Here is a 17,942-nt window from a genome sequence, read left to right on the forward strand (position 1 = left end):
AGTTTCTTTCATTAATGTAATAATTTTCGGTGTACAGGTCTTTCACCTCCTTAAATTTATTCCTAAGTATTTTATTCTTTTTGATGCAATGATAAATGGGATTTTCTTAATTTATTTTTCTGATAGCTAATTATTACTGTATAAAAACAAAATATTACATATTGATTTTGTATCTTGCAACTTTACTGAATTCATTGATTAGATATAATAGTTCTTTGGAAGACTATATGGTTTCTCTATCTAATACCGTGTTATCTGCAAATTGTGAATTTTATTTCTTCTTTTACAATTTGGATGCCTTTTGTTTTTATTTCTTGCCTAATTTATCTGGCTAGGACTTCCAATACAATGTGGAATAAAAGTGGTGAGAGTGGGAGGAGAGGGAACTTTTCTGAGCAAATGTTGATCTGAGAGCCAGGGTGAAGAGGTAAAGGTGGGTGGTTGAGTTGGAGAATTCCAGGCAGAGACATAACCAGACCATAAAGAGGGAGAAAGGGTTAGTGAGGCAGGAAAGGATGGGAAGGGCCAGATCATTCCAGGAATTTGTAGGCCCAGTTAGGAAATTTAATCATGGGCTAAGATCCATGGAAGCCACTTCAGGGCTTTAATCTGGGGAGTGACATGAGATGATGTGCAATTTCAATGGGTCCCGAATATCCTTGAATGCAATATGGAGATAGGACTGCAGAGTCTAAGGCAGCTGTGGGCAAACTACGGCCTGCAGGCCGGATCCGGCCCGTTTGAAATGAATAAAACTATTGAAAAAAAAGACCGTACCCTTTTATGTAATGATGTTTACTTTGAATTTATATTAGTTCACACAAACACTCCATCCATGCTTTTGTTCTGGCCCTCCGGGCCAGTTTAAGAACCCATTGTGGCCCTTCAGTCAAAAAGTTTGCCCACCCCTGGTCTAAGGGCAAGTCCAGACACTTCCTGTGATTGTTGCAGAAGTCCAGGTGGGAGACACTGTAGATTAAAGAAGTGGAGGGGGGGGGGGGCTGACAGAGGAGAAGGAGAGAAGTAGAGGGGAGGGGTCCTGTGGGATCAAGGATAAAGGTCAGGTTTGTAGCTGGTATAAATGGATGGGGGTGGTGCCATCCATTGAGATGGGGTCTGGAAGACTAGGTTCAGGGGAAGATCATGAGTGGCTTTTGATATTTTGTGATGAATACCTGAAAACGCCGAGTTGATGGTAGATATATATGTCTAGACTTAGAACAGATGTCTTGTTAGATTATCCAAGGGTTAATGGCTTACTGATGCTAAGTGTAGCCCTGGGTGTGGAGGAGATCCCAGTTCTAACTTCAACATCTTAAAGACTTGGTGGAGGATGATGAGCCAGTAAAGGACACTAAGGAGTGTTGATGGGAGAAGAAAAACAGGAGTTCATCTTCTCAGAAACCTAGTGGTTGGTAGCCGAATGCTGCTGTAAGAGCTCACTTCAAATTCAGGCTGAAGTATGTCCATTGATAAATGACAAGGAGGCAATTGCTGGACTTTAGCAAGTACTGTTTTGTCAGAGTGATGGAAATAGACATTAGAATGGAAGAAAAAACAGGGCGTGAGATAGAAGTGGAGATATGGTGAGGAAGGAGCCTTCCTAAAGAGGTTTGTCTAAGGTGAAGACCAGATTTCAGTTCTGATTTTGGCCCTATGTGAGCAACCTCACTAACTGTAACTCTCAATCTTAGAACATTACATCCCCCCAAAGACAAATCAAATTCTTTATCTGTTGTCAACATTAAAGTCTGAACTCACTAAGCTATGGGTTACTATATCCGTCTCTATCGGCCTTTGGGGTCCCATGTTGTTCTGCATCAGGATACTTTGAGTTGCTGGTGAAAATTTGAGCGAGAAAGAGCTGAAGATTGTTGTAAAGTACCCGGGTATTCCTAGCGGGAGCTCTCCCCACAGGAGCTCTTCTGTTTCCTAGAAATCATGTCCTTTAGGAAAGGAGACCATGCCCACCACAGTAGGTGTGGCACTTCTTGTTAGGTTACCCTTTTCTTTGTAAATCAATTTTTATTTTCTCCGATGGGTTTGTATTTCTACCTCTTTTTCTGTTTAGAAGATAGACCTGTCTTATTCATTTTACTTCAATGGAGCAGTAGCTGCCACCGGGAGGTTGTATTTTCTAGTGGCAAGGGGATCATACCAACCCTCAACCATGCCCATATCTATGCCCATTGCACCAGGACCTCCTCACAAGGACTGCCTTCCATGTATGTGCTCAACAGTCAGACAGGAAGGTATGCGGGTGGAGATAGGGATAGCGGGGGGGGGGAGGAATGGAGTAGCTCTGCTGATAGGTCTCACCATGGAGCCCCCCTGTGTGACAGTGATTCCAATGCTAAGTCTGAGGAAAAGAGAGCTCCGGTGACGAGAAGCCAGACCCTGACACGGGGCCAGGAAAAGGAACACAGTAAGGACAGGTCACCTGATAAAACACGTGCATCTTTGGAAGTTTGCAGGGATGTCCTTATAAAAATGCAAAACAAGTGCAAAAGAAATTAATGTGACCTTTAAAAGATCAGAGTGAGCATGAACATTGGTTTTAAGATGCTTTATCAATTAGAGACCAGAGATTTTTTTTCCTGATGATATTTATTTCATAAATGTAGTTATTTTTCTAAAACATATTAAAATAGAAAACATGTTCTTTGATCAATTCATACAAAGAAAATACCAATATAGTAATAAAATACTGAAAATATATGAAAAGCACCAGAACATTAGAGAAATTACACTGGCAACAATTCTAGGAATATATTTTTTTGCAATTGTACAATAAAGTGCTATTAAATCCAGTCAAAATTAGTGGCAATATATAAAAAGGTATGCTATCATTATGAAATTTGAGGCTAGGTTTACCAGCAATTGCATTTTTAGGCAACTTGCAGATCAAACTAATGATATCTCAATGTTTTCATGCAAAAATCTATTCATTTCCATCAAGTGAAAACAATCTAAATCTACACATATGTTGGTTCTTGGTAATTTGGTCATGAAAAAGTAATGACATGATTCAAAATAAAATAATTATAGAGTACCAAAAATAATCATACAAATGTGATTAAATAAAATCAAGACAGAATAAAATCATATGTAAAAACAGTGATTAATCTAAAAAAAAACAGTGATTAATCAAGACAAGTACACAAGTTTAATGCCTTTGATTTTATGGTAACTTTTCAGTAATATTGCTAGTCACATTTAACAGACACACAAATGTTAATAAGATATGTTATTAAATTCAACTGACCAGACATTAAGGAAGAACATTTTAGTGAATCAATGGAATTTTTATATGAAAAATTAAAGGAAGACTGTTAAGATAGTATATTTCCAATTTGGACTAATTATTTCCTCGTTTATTTGCTGAGGAACAAAAAGCATACATTTTGGTATTTGATTATATTAAAGCCAGAAATCTAACATATAAGAGAAAACCGCTGTGCACAAACACAGGGGGATACTATGGATAGTACTTAGGGTGGACTGCAGTCACTTTCACGTCTGGAGTTGGCAAACTGAAACAGAAAAACCCAAATTAAGACAGAGTATCAGACCAGTGTCCTTTTAAGGACTCTAGTATATGGCTCTTCATAACTCAGTCTTGGAATCATCAACTTCTCCAGATGAAAACTATCAACACTACACCTCAGAATAAAAAAAATCTCCAAACATGACTCAATGAAGACTCACAATTTATTTTACAGGCAGGCTATTTTTTTCTTTCATATAAAGTAGATTTACACGTGAACCAACATGGACTGAAACTGGTGATATTAATGAGGACAAACTAATTTAATAGCAAGGTGCTTTTTTTTAGGAATTTAAGAACTGCCTGGGTATTACTGGGACAAGGCAGAGAATCAGGCAAGTAACTTAGCCCTGGTCTGAAGGTTTTACAGCTCATCACGAGTTGTTTTATACTTGTAAAGTGAAGAGCTGACACTTGAGTTTTGCTTTTTTTTTTCATGCTTAGAGATACTCCAGTCTTTTGTCAAGTTCCCTTTTTATGGCTGACTTGAACAAGGAACTGAAATGTAAACGAATTCTATTGCTATTTATCTCAAAAACTAACTCTGCAAAAGATTTTATCTAACTCTTTTAAGGAAAGAGGGTGAAGACGGCGCAATAGATGACCAGGATTTTATAACAAATAAAGCAAAGGGGTGAGGGTACAGCCATAGTGAGCAACATGAAAATGGCATAAAAAAGACTGGAAAGTGGAACTGAAGAGATTTTCCCTCTGGACATCACCAACAGAATTAAAAAAAAATCCAACTGAACTTAGTTTTTGAAATTCTATCTAAAGGAGAGTGTTCAGAAAAAAATCCCAGCCCTGGCCTGTGTGGCTCAATTGGTTGGGCATCGTCCCATGCACCAAGAGATTGTTAGTTCGATTCTTGGTCATGGCACATGCCTGGGTTGTGGGCTCCTTCCCCAGAAGGAGGCAGCCAATTGATGTTTGTCTCTCACATCGATGTTTTCTCTCTACCTCTCCCTTCCTCTCTCTCTAAAATTGGTAAAAACATGTTTAAGAAAAAGTCTGGCCTTAGCCGGTTTGGCTCGGTAGATAAGAGCATCAGCCTGCGGACTGAAGAGTCCCGGGTTCGATTCTGGTTAAGGGCACATGCGCGGGTTGCGGGCTCAATCCCCAGTGCAGGGGCATGCAGGAGGCAGCTGATCAATGATTCTCTTCATTGATGTTTCTATCTCTCTCACCTTCTGCCTCCCTCTCTGAAATCATTAAAAATATATATTTTTTAAAAAGAAAAGAAAAAAGTCTGAGACTAATAAAATGCAGGCTGTTAAGGAAGACAGAAAAGAAAGGCAAAAGGTGGCTTGGCATTAAGTAGTTTTACATTCCAAAAGAATATTGACTAACATCTTCAGAAGTAACTCTCAAAATTACAAAGTCATGATTAAAGAAATTACTCTGTATGTTTTGTTTCAATATACATGTTCTATATATACAGTATAGAAAAGCTAATAAGTTGGCTCAGCTATAATAATCATGTCATAAAAAAATCAGATTTCATTCTTTTGGCCGCAACAAAGCATGTTATAATTTTCAGTTCTGCTAACATATACGTAAGATAAAACTTAAGCTTTAAAAGTATTAAAATCAAAAGAAAAAAATAAGTTATATCTAAACTATTAATTTACACAACAAATATGCTTTTACCTATTATACTAACCAGCTATACTCTCATCAATTTCTTAAGTGTTTCTTTATTCTAACAGTTTGTTTTCAAGATGTGTATCTGTTCCCCTTTAAGTGTTGCACATTTTCTTTTAGGAAGCACAGATGTGTGACACTGTTAGTAGCATGGTGGAGAAGTTCTGGGTTTTACTTTTTCCAACTAATGGATGAAACAGTCATGTTTCCTACCAAGCATCACTTCTTTGGCTGTACAACAAATAGAAGAAAGAGATGACAAAAGCAAGCAAGAGCACTGTTAAGGAAAGCAGCAGCTGCTGGAACCAGATACAACGCTGAACTTGGTCTTCAAGCTTTCTATTGCTTTCTAGTAAACGATTGAGCTAAACAGGGAAAAAAGGATGAAAGATTTGTATTAATAAAACTGTACATTAATCACGTGAATGACAAACAGGAATATTAGAAACCCATACATTTACAGGATGGGTCCATTTATTCTGAAAGGCTGGTAGCTGGAAATGCAATGAGGAATTAGATTCATTTGGTGAACAGATGTGCATTGGCTTACTCTTGTGTTGAAAAGGTCTAATTTCTAGTTGAGAAAGGAGAAAAGTAATCACTCCCTGGAAGTAGCAGAAGCAGCTACTCAGAAAGAGTATTCCATCCTCTTTTTTTAAATTTACCAGTAATGCACTGCATGGTATCTCTTCTGTGAGACAGAATTCTTTGATTATATCCCAAAGCACCATGCACTTTGCGATATGGTTCCTAGTTCAAATTAAAACGGCCAGAACTTTGCCCTGGCTTGTATGGCTCAATTGGCTGGATGTCATCCCATGCACTAATGGGTTGCTGCTTAGCTTCCTGGTCAGGGCACATGCCCGGGTTGCGGGCTTGATCTCTCTTGCAGGAGGTAGCCGATTGATGTTTCTCTCATCAATGTTTCTCTCTTTCCCTCTCTAAAAATCAATAAAAAATCTTTGAAAAAAAATGGCCAGAGCTTTAAAAGTTAGTAGATTTCCAAAAGTCACTCGCAGCTTACCATTTGTGATTTGGTTTCCCTTTACAAAGAAGAGAGCATTTCTGTTGTGTCTATGCCAAAGGTTTTCCTTATGTCAGTGGGAAAAAATGAATTTCTAATGTTAATTAGCATTAACAACATTGTTTTAGTTAGGAAGAATGAGCACTTACTTGTAGACACATATCTTCACTGGCTTTATCTGACATGTTAAAAGCACCGTCTTTTAATGTAAGACTGGTTGGTTTACTGCTCTCAACAATATGGCATCTTAACCTATGAAAATCCAAAGGAAACATAACTTCTCAAAATTAATTTTTAAAAATAAAAGTAAAATATAAAAATTTTAAAAACCCACAGAAGTATATGTAACACAGGTAAAAATACTCATTCCTCTACCCTGATTTACCTAAGGTAGCAGTGTATTTATCTTTGAAGGGGACATAATTTGTCACAAATATTATCTTGATCTCATTAAAAAAAAATACAAAAAAACAGCAGACACCGGAAAAGCTCTGAAAACAAAGAAGTTACCCCTTTGTAAGAAAGAGTTACATTTACAAGGGAATCTCCATTTGTAAGGGTGCCTCCCTCTCTGTACCAGGAAGAAGACTAAATCTGTAAACTTTTATCAATGGAGAAGGCATTGACCTAAATCTACATAACAGTCTTATCCTTGTTTCTTGTGCTTTTCCTCATAACCTCCCATAGCTGGATCCTTTAACCAACATCATCTTAACTGTAGATGGTATTTAAGGTGGTGGCCTGGGCCATTTGGGGGGCGTTTTATTGTTTTCTGGATCCCTCCTATGCACACAGGAGGATCTATAATAAAAGTATAATATGCTAATTAGACCAGAGGTCCTTCTGGAGGACCTTCCGGATGAAGCCACATTGGCAGGGGCCCGAGGCAGAGTGGGCAGATGCCATGGTGGTGGTGGTGGTGGGGGGGGCGCGCGAGCCCCTTGCATGGATTTCCTGCATCAGGCCTCTAGTTTACATATATTAAACTTCTGTTTGTTTTTCTCCTGTTGTCTGTCTTCCGTTGTGGGGGTGGGGGTGGTCTCAGCCAAGAACCTAGAAAGGTAAAGCAAAATTATTTTTCTTTTTCCTACAGTATGGTGACCTACTATGGGACCTGCTGAGACACCATACTCATTTGGGAGCCTGCAGGTTGGATCCTGGAAACTGGCAGAAGCTGGCAAAGGGTAAGAATTCTTTAAAAAGTCAGCTCTCCTGGATCTCACTCTAGCACCAGACTGAGAAGGGAAAGCCCTTGTCCCCTCCTTTCCAAATTTAGGTTAGAAAGAGAAATATTTGTGTGAATTAGTTCCTTTGGTATTGGTATAGTGGTTTTGGTAGAGAGTTTTGTTGCATACTCTTATTTTCTTTTTTGTTGTTGTTAATCCTCTCTGAATATGTTTTTTTTCCATTGCTTTTCAGAGTGAGTGGAGGGAGGGAGGGAGGGAGGGAGAGAGAGAGAGAGAGAGAGATCCATTGGTTGCCTCCCACACGCACCCCAACTGGGGGTGGGGAGCGAACTCACAACCCAGGTGCCCTTGACCAGGAATTGAACCCTTGACCCTTTGGTGCATGGGCCCATACTCTAACCACTGACCCACACTGGCCAGAGCAGTACTCTTGTTTTCTATTGATCCTTCTCCCTCCCAGAGACAGTCATTGTTTTCTTTTGTGTCATTTGTCATAAGGAGAAGAACCATGTGCCCAATGAAGTTTTCCTTTTGTCTTGTTCTATGTCTTGAGAGTTTGGCTTTGTGACCAATTAAGGATATTCTCTCTGGAGAGATGTATGCATCTGGTGACCAGCTGAATAGGCTTGGGGATCAGAGACACAAAGTGACAAGCGGCATTCTCTTTGTCCGACTGTGCCAGCTCCCATGGGGGTTTATCATAAGGGGCCCTGGTCTATAAGGGACATTTGTTGTCTCAACCTTCATTGTCTCATAAGTGCTAGAAAAGTCCCGTTCCAGTAGCACCTGCCTGGTGTCAGAGATTAGTGAGTCTGTGATTGGAGGCATCTCACATTTCTTGTGGGAAACCAGAAACGTGCTTGCACTATACTATTTTACTGCCTGAGACAATGAAGATTTTTGCTTTCTTAATATAGCTAACTCTGCAAGTGAACTTTTTGAACTTGTGAGGACTGCATTTTTTGAACCCTCTTTTGGGATACCTCTTGCATCCATGGTTAAACCATAAAAAGACTTATATTAATCTCATGCACCATTGAGATTAATATAAGATCCTACTGATCAGTGGCCAGGTGATAGATCCTATGAAATGTAAAACCATCCATGTTTGAAAAAAATTTTAGACCACTCTCATCCTAAACAATTTTCTTATTGGTATCTATGGAAAGACCAAATTGAAAGGGCAGGAAATAGTATGGCAAAGTCCCTAGCCTTAGGGACTTTCTTATCAAGATGAAATGATAAGGCTCTCTTTCCCTCTACTTTCAGAAGATATCTATCAAATTTAGAGAAGAGTTAAAAAAGATCAGTGGCCATTCAGTCCCTAATCACAGGGACCTTGACTAACTGCTAAATCACACTCTTCCCACCCATGATTATACTGCAGTTATCAGACAATATCTGTGTGTTGACACATCCACATTCTTGTGACTGGCCGGAAAACTAGTGTCTGTCTGCTATGAGCAACCATCTTGAGAAACTCCGGGTCTCATTCACCTGGGCCCCCCCAACAGCCTCACAGAACTCAGGGCCCACACTAGATGCCTCAATGTCTGCCAAGCACTAGAAGGCATGCCTGCCTAGCCCACGTAGGCACATGTCTTTTTCTGATCTTTCCCACCACATTTGAATGCCTGTGAGTAAAAAGCATACCTGTGCTCCATCACTTTGTTCCTGGGAACTTCTTTCCAAAACTGAGCCAGTTCTGCTGGGCCTGTGCCAGATGTCTGTTCCATTTCTGCAGCCATTATCAGAAACCGGTCTTGGGCAGAGACTGCAAAGCCTGTGTTCAAAAGGGCAAAATATTTGAACAGGAATCTTTACCAAAGTTTAGGTGTGTGGCTTAAGGTGTTATTCTAGAAAAAAGTAAGGAAAATAGGGATATGGAACTACCGTAAAAAAGGGAAAAAGTTCTAAAAATGAGTTCGTTTTTGAAATTCATTTCAACTGATATCAGCTGAAACAATTTTACTCATTAAAAAACAAGTGAAAATTATTTAACGCTGGGAAGGACTTGGAAGACCCATTTGCCCATTTCATTTTACATGTGGGAAAACAGGTGCCTACAGTGCAATGGCTATCATATGACAACTTACCCCCGTGTGGAGACACAACTATATCAATTGTTGCTCCAGGGTCACAGCTGCTGTTACTAGGCTTGACTCTGTATTTTTCGGGAGCAGTTGTTCTCACCTGTTTATAAATACAGTTGTCACATAATAACCTCTATGCTTTTTGGGGAAATGGCTTAAAAGGGACTTTTAACAAAATTAGCAGTTAATCAATAACCAAAACTTACGAAATAAGCTTTGATGATTATGCATAAAATATATCTTTGCTCACCATTAGGAAAAAAGCATCTCAAGCTATTTTAGCCTTCCTCTTAAATAAAGTAATTACTCTATCTGTTAAATATTTATCATGTGCTATTCACCTGAATTAACACAAATTCAAAAACCTGAATCCACATGTTACAATAGTGTTCAAAAATTAAAAAAAAACAACAGCTGATAATCAAAGGACATCCAGACATCCTAATGGTTAAATTTAAATTAAATAGAGGACTTAAGGAAGTAATACCTACAATATGGGATGTGGTGAACTCAGTCTTGTGACACTAAATGCTCAATATCAGATTAGTATCCGGTATAAACTAATATTCCTGCATATACTATACTAGGGAGAAAATGCACATTTGATTTTATAATTTTAAGAACTATTATTAAGAACTATTTATATAATGAAGAGTGATTTCCTTGGGGTTTTTTATTTACAACAAATGTTAAACCCTGGAATTGATTTGGGCATTAGCGTATTATTGTAAATAAAAGATTGAAATACAGATCCCAGGAAAAATTTTAGATAAGCTAAGGCAGTATCACATACCTAAAAAGATCATAAATACAACCATTGTGTAAGTTCAAAATTACAAATCTTTCTATTAATATTGTCTAAAATCACTTTCCATGTCAAATTTTCACACATACTTTATCCTATATTTCAGAAATTTACCTTAAATGCCACTATGTTTTTAGTTACATTTGTCAACACTATTAAAGTTTTCTTCTCTCCAGATTCTGTACTTCCAAAATACAGTTCTTCCGCTGGGCTAAGTAATGACAAAAACATAAGACATCCATATTACTCAAAATAAATGACAATCTAATCTAACTTGAAGAAAAAAATGTGGTTAATATTTTATGCTCATTTGCATAAATAAGTTTTATCAAAAAAGACAAGATTACAAAATGACCTAATATATTTTGTATTTTAATCTTATTAATCAAATGCCTGCTATTTAAAAATTCCTATGGTTTCCCCAAGATCAAAAGCAAAATAGGAAAAAAAAAAGGCAAAATAGGAAGAAACACAGAATTAGATTCTGAATTAGTCCTGTAATCAGCTCCAACTTAAGGTACACTTACTTGAACTCTTTGGAAGGTTACAGACAATAATCAAAGCAATGACGGAATTGCTGCTTCAGCTTCATCTAATTACAACAGATTAGAGTGGAGCATATTTTTATATACCAACAGAGAAGAGCATAACTTCAAAAGAAAGATCATTAGAGATGTATTCAAGTAACAGAATAATTTCTTACTAATAAAGGCCTTTTCTGTGTAATAGGGAAGAAGAAAAATAAACACAAATAAAATCTAGGGTGAGAAGTGCAGGAAGAACTTGTCAAACAGTAAAGTCAGAGAACTTCAAAATACAAATTTTACTGTTCTTGGCTACTGTAATGCCCGTGACCTAAAATGAAAACACAAACACTTCAGCAAACTTGTCCAAACTGGGTCAGGTGCCTCCAAACAATGGGAAGGACAGTATTTTTGTTTTTGTTTTAGATAAAAATGTGAATTCTTCAGATAGCTCTTGACGTAGAGCTGCACCTTTAAATAGATTCATGTTATGACAGGAATGTCTTCACATCAGAGATGTTTATTCATTTAGAGAACATACATTTTTTAAAAATTTTTTTAATTGATTTTTTACAGAGAAGGGAGAGGGATAGAGAGTTAGAAACATTGATGAGAGAGAAACATCGATCAGCTGCATCCTGCACACCCCATACCGGGGATGTGCCCACAACCAAAGTACATGCCCTTGGCCGGAATCGAACCTGGGACCCTTCAGTCAGCAGGCCGATGCTCTATCCACTGAGCCAAACCGGTTGAGGCGAGAACATACATTTTTAAGGAAGTGCTCTCCCAGTAGGGCTTTGCCCAGATTTGGATAAGACGGTAAATGATCAGGGCTGTTGGTTTCCTTTTCGGACTCAAACTGAAGTATGCCACAGAAAAGACAGAAGGTTTTGGATCTCAGAACTGCTCTCAAAAACCAGCACAGAAATTGTGAGAAGCTCTAGGGAGGCAGACATAGGCTGGGTCCTTGGGTGTATGTGGAAGCCCTGTGACTTTCCTGGGACAGAGGCAGGTAATGGCAGAGACCCAAGTCCCACTTAGGCTTTCTCCCTAATGAGCTCTTCCGGCCATACCATCTATAATAATAAAAGCATAATATGCTAATTAGACCGGACAGCCAAACGACCTTCCGGATGAAGCCAGGGCTGTGAGGGCCGAGGCAGCCCCCACAACTGTGAGGGCTGAGGCAAGCCGCCATGGCTATCAGGGCCAAGCCCCTTGCACAAATTTTGTGCATCGGGCCTCTAGTGATATTTATAAGCCTTGATATTACAAATATAAATGTAAATATTTATAACCTATGGTTTTGACAGGCCTCTAGTGAACAAAAATGGAGTAACTTCCAAACCAGTAGAGGGAGAAATGGGAAACAAACTTCAAAGAGGTAAAATGGCAAAGAAAAAACATGGCAAACTGAACATTCACGTGTGTTTCTGTTTCTCTCACATACATACAGACATGACAAATCCAAATATAATAGTAATCATAATACGTGTAAACAAACTAATCTTGTCAGTTTGAGAATCTCAGATTCAATTTTTTAAAACTTTGGCGGCATTGTTCATAACAGACATAACTAAAACGATTACATTGAAAGGTTTCAAGTAAAGGCATAGAAAATAATATATTAGGTCATCACTAAAGAAAGATGGTATGGCAACATTAATATAAGGCTAAATAGATTTACCAACCAAGAAGCATCATTAGAGAGAAAGAGGTCTTTGCATAAAGATAAAGAAACAATCCTGAATCTTTTGAATTGCACAACCTAGAAACAAGAGATGGGCTGAATTTAGCTTTAATAAAACTATTTTTCTGGTTCAGCTTTAGCTTTTGGAAGGTCAAATGGATAAACACCTACATTTCAATGTTGTTTCTGGAATCTTTGAACTTGTGCAAAGTCTAACAGTATCAGTACAATGAGAAAAATACATGTCATTCAGATTTACTGTTAATATATGAATATGCACTCTTATTACCTGATAAGATATGAGGGCCTTTTAAACACACTGAATGGAACATAACAAAAAGGTAGCTAAAACTATCCATTATGTCTGGAAACCAAGGTCTTCAGATAACCCTTAATTTTGTATTTCGCCAGTTTCAAAAACAGTATAGAAGTTTTCTTACTTTGCAGTTCCCTGAAGATCATCAAAATATGTTATGAGAGCATAGCTAATAAAATCTTCCATTATTACCTGATGTGTAATAAGGGCCCTTTAAATACACTCAATGGTTTTTTGAAAGCTTTAGTCTTGGAATCAACTTTTTCATTTTCTTCTGCTTTGGAAGTAGATTCAGTTAGGTTAATCTAAAGATTAAAAAAATATGAAGAAAAGATCAAGAAATTTAGTTTCATACTTGACGGTTGGGCAGGTCAATAGGTCAAAAAGTAAACATTATATTGATTCAATGCAAATTATAATCCTTAATGTAGCTTTATACCCAAATTATATAATTAATATATATTAATGTTACATTAACATACAATTGAGTGCCTACTATAAATGTGATTATAGAAAATATAACATGGTCCCTCCCTTAAGAGTCTTTGGATTTGTTTTAAATTATAATGTATTTATCAAGCCCTTGATTATAAGATGACAAGTAAGTGCTTTCTAAAATATGAAACAAAAAGAGGAAGTAGATCAAGAAGGTAAAGTTTTAATTTTATTTCAGATAAATAAAAATATTTTAGATAACACCGTCAAGTGCATTTTGCCAATTTTTATACAAAAGTATGGAATCACCCCATCCCATCCTTCTTTCTTTGTACATACAAAGATGCAGAAGGACAGAAAGTTGTGACTTATCCAAAATCACATAGCAAGCTATTAGAATTGGGGCTAGGCCACAGCTTTTGACTTAATTTCATCTTATTATTAAAATTACCTTTTTCAGAAGAGCTGTTTGTTCTTCACCAAAAATTGTTTCCAAGATGTCTTTGCCATCACTTTCTGTATCTTCCTTACTCGAAGCTTCATCCTCACTGGCAATAGGCCCATTTTCGCACAATGGTGTCTGGAAGTCATCATCTACTAGTGGTGGATAGCTATACTTGAAAGGATCCTAGAAGAAAAGAATTTTGGATCAGCTTGCTAAAGGATGGGTAGAAAAAGAATTCTCTTAGTAAAGGTGAAATCCATTCATTTGGCCAAGGAAATAGACTGAATCAGACAGTGAAATTTAAAACAAACCAGAAAAGGAAAAAATAATCAGTGGTGTGAGACAATTGGCCAGCCATCTGTAAAACAAGCAAACGGGATCTTTAGCTCACACTTTATACCAAAAAGAATTTCAGATGGATGAAAGATTAAGTGTGTCTGCAAGTCTGTGTGTGTATTTATTTTTTAAAACCATATAAGCTCCAGAGCAACACACAAGAGGATAAAAAAAAAAAAAACTAAGCAGGAATAGCCTTTCTAAGCATAGCACAAAAAATCAGAAGGCATGCAAATATTGATAAAAATTGAGCACACTAAAATAAAACTTTTTAAAAAGGGCCACAAACTGGGGAAAATGTACATCACACATAGAATCAAAAAACAGCTTTTATTAATATATACAAGTAAACAAGGAAAGACTAACCCAAGAGAACAAGGAATAATGGAATAATACAGTTCACAGAAAAATAATGAAGGCTGCCTTTTAAGTCATTAAAACATGCTCAGCATCACTGACAATAAAAGAAATGCAAATTAAAACTATAATGAAATATTTTTCACCCAAAACTGGCAAAAACAATATATGTGGTATTGTCAGAAATGTGGTTCAAATGTTCTCACACATTATTGGTAAATGACCACAATCTCTTCAGAGGAAATTGGCAACAGCTATAAAAATTAAACACTAAATATACCCATTGACCTAATGTTATTTCCTGGAGTTTATCTTCTATATATACTGCCGCACCTGCTCATGAAAAATTATTTACAAGGATAGTCACTGCAGCACTATTAGTAATGGCAAAAGATTAGAAAATAAGTAATGTACCTTCAAAAGAGAACTGATTAAATATGTTATATCCACACAATGGAATGTCCTGCAATGGTCAATGAGTCAGGTAGACCTCTATGAATCAATATGGTATAACCTAAAAATAAATGATGTAAAAAACTCCACAACAGCCCTAGCTTCTTTGGCTCAGTGGATGGAGCATCGGCCTGCGGACTGAAAGGTCCCAGGTTCGATTCTGGTCAAGGGCACATGCCCAGGTTGTGGGCTCAATCCCCAGTGGGGAGCATGCAGGAGGCAGCCAATCAATGACTCTCTCATCATTGATATTTCTATCTCTTTCTCCTTCTCCCTTTCTCTCTGAAATAAATAAAAATATTAAAAAAACCCCACAACAGAATACATATAACATGTGACCATTATGTAAAATAGTATAATGGACACAATATCTCCAGAAGGAGAGAAACTTGGAGGAAGACATACTTTTCACTGTACTGTTACAGTTTTCAGTCTTTGGTATTCTTTTCTGTTAAAAAATGTGTTACTTTTTGAAGCCAAAAAAATGTAAAAATATTAGTAGTCCTAACTACAATTTTGACTACAACTTGAAGAAATGTACCACTAACATCAGAGAATGGGAAATAAAATAACCTTTTATACCTCTATAAAGAAAAATAAATTTTACTAAATGCTATTAATTTTAAGATACAATTCTATGGGCAAATGTTAAAAAATGTCAAATCAATAAAATCACCATTTTAACTAAGGGTTGTACTTGAAATGAACCATAGTCTGGTTTTTCTAGGTTAAAATATGAAATATGAAGTCCCAGAATAGGAAAGCATCAAACTTCAAATTAAAAATATTAGTTCAAGTTTTTTTAATCAAAGAAAACAAACACGGACATACCAAAACTTTTCATCTTGCTATCCCCTTGGTTCTGGTTGAATACAATTTTGCCAGGAAGGCAGTATACAAAGAAGATTATAAAAATCAAATAGAAATATTGTCAAACAAGTTAATCCAAGGCATACCATTTCTATAGGCTTTACAGTTTATAAATAAAATCATTATCACAATATGTTTCATTATTATGTGGTATTAAGAATTTAACACATACCTAATTACTCCTGATCTCTTATTTGTAAATAGTAAAATCATTTGCAAATATCTTGATAGTATACATTATCTTTTATTTATTTTTTAATATTTTTTTTATTGATTTCTGAGAGGAAGGGAAAGGGAGAGATAGACAGAAACATCAATGATGAGAGAGAATCATTGTTGGCTGCCTCCTGCACGCACCCCCACTGGGGACCAAGCCTGCAACCCAGGCATATGTCCTGACTGGGAATCAAACTATTGACCTCCTAGTTCATAGGTCGATGCTCAACCACTGAGCTATGCTGGCTGGGCTACATTATCTTTTAAACAAAAAAGATTGTTCAATAGTAAACAAATGGAAACAAACTAAAGACACATCAAAAAGAAACTAATACCTAATGGTTATTAATTAAATAATTTATGGTTCATCTCTAGACACTGGAATATTTTGCAGTCAGGAATTAGAGTAAGACAGCTTGTCACATATTGATTTGAAATGATCTCTGAGACATGTAAAGAAAAAAGCAGGATGCACAGTAGTGTATAAATATACTACTTTTGTTTAAAAGAGAGGGGAAGAAGGAAAAATTACATATGTACTATATTTGCTTATACATATATTCTACAGTTGCTTATATAGGCAATACAGATCCCTGAAAATAAATATAAGAAATAATGGAACTGGGGAGGGGCACGGGGTGATTGAGATAGCAGTAGAAAGACTTTTACTGAATACTTGTTTCTAAATACTGAATACATTTTTACTGAATACTTTTCAGTTCAGACCCATTCAAAAATAGCAATCTAACAACTTGAAAACTTAAAAAAATGTAACACTGCTTATTATTTTGGTGAATCTATGATCTTCCTTTGGATATTATGACACTGCTTTTCCTTTTTCCTTGAGGAAAGAATACAGGCTAATGTGCCATGACCCAGTCTTATTTTAGGAACAAGTTTCAAGTACTATACTTACAGTTCCACCCATGTGGGAAGGCAGGTATTCTACACTGACATAGTCTTGGACTTCATGTTTATTTGTAAACTTCAACAAACTCACTGCTTCTGGACCGAGCCAGGATTTCACAATTTTGAAAGCAGCTGAAGAAAAAAACAGTTACTTAATTAAATTCTTTTCATTCTCTATCTCAATTAATTTTACTGTAGATGCTAACTCAGGTCTTCTGAAAATAGGTTAGGCTAAAATTTGTTAATATGTATATTTCCATGGCATGATACTTAACATTGTCTAATTCCTATAGGCATTTACACTGTGACTATCCCTTACAGATTTCAATGGTCCATAAAGATTCAAAATTCAATTACTCTAATGTTCTCAAATACACTCATCAGAGTTTTGGCCTATGCACAAATCCATCAATAATCCCAACTACTAAGATTTCCAGACACTAAATCAAACAGCACTGATTCAGGGAATAACTGCACAATATTATGGGAAGAGTCATTTGCCTTACGTTCCTGATAAAACTCCCAGTCTGAAAAACTTTCTGAAATGGGAAGTCAGGAAGAGAAGTAGGCCACCTCATAATGAGCTGGACCCAGATTTCCATTCTAACCCTAACCTTCTCTGCCTTTCTCTCAAGCCCTCCAATCTATGTAATTGTGAGGAATTGACAGAATCTGCAAGAATAAACTGTTATCAAACCCAGCTGTTTAATAATTATAATCTGTTCTGTCATGCCATTCTGTAAATACTTAATTTTTTAAAGCTTCTTTCCATTGTGACATTCCAGACACATTTTAAAGAAATTAAAAGAGGAATCCTGCATTAAATTTGCAAAAGCATCAATTTAAATCAAGAAATAAAACAGTATAATAATGGAAGGAGCCTTGACTTGGGGTGGTGAATACATAATACAATGTATAGATGATGTTACAAAATCGTACACCTGAAACCTATATAATTTTATTAACTAATGTCAAGCCAATAAATTCAATAAAAAAGAGAAAATAAGAAAAAGAAATAAAACAGCATAACAAATGCTGTATATAGTAGTTCAGAAAATTCTATTTTTACTTTGGCTAATTGTGCTTAA

General features: G+C 36.6%; 1 protein-coding gene across 3 annotated transcripts in view; it reads right to left on the bottom strand.

Annotated features, from left to right (window-relative positions):
* Positions 1 to 2,588: 2,588 nt before the first annotated feature.
* MOSPD2 (motile sperm domain containing 2) overlaps positions 2,589 to 17,942 on the bottom strand; it is a 43,702-nt gene continuing 28,348 nt past the window's right edge. Inside the window, exons 8-15 of one of the 3 annotated variants that reach the window (XM_036305265.1) lie at positions 16,862 to 16,986; positions 13,720 to 13,896; positions 13,026 to 13,138; positions 10,415 to 10,511; positions 9,499 to 9,595; positions 9,056 to 9,185; positions 6,365 to 6,467; positions 2,589 to 3,533 (exon numbers count right to left, since the gene is read on the bottom strand). In XM_036305265.1, coding sequence (XP_036161158.1) covers positions 3,492 to 3,533; positions 6,365 to 6,467; positions 9,056 to 9,185; positions 9,499 to 9,595; positions 10,415 to 10,511; positions 13,026 to 13,138; positions 13,720 to 13,896; positions 16,862 to 16,986 — 884 coding nt within the window. In that variant the 3' untranslated portion in view covers positions 2,589 to 3,491. Of the gene's footprint in view, positions 5,557 to 6,364; positions 6,468 to 6,512; positions 7,269 to 9,055; positions 9,186 to 9,498; positions 9,596 to 10,414; positions 10,512 to 13,025; positions 13,139 to 13,719; positions 13,897 to 16,861; positions 16,987 to 17,942 lie in introns of those variants that run through there. The other 2 variants (XM_036305264.1, XM_036305267.1) reach the window with 2 other exon arrangements.

The sequence above is a fragment of the Myotis myotis genome, unplaced genomic scaffold (genome assembly GCF_014108235.1).
Source record: "Myotis myotis isolate mMyoMyo1 unplaced genomic scaffold, mMyoMyo1.p scaffold_m19_p_4, whole genome shotgun sequence".
Taxonomy (NCBI): Eukaryota; Metazoa; Chordata; class Mammalia; order Chiroptera; family Vespertilionidae; genus Myotis; species Myotis myotis.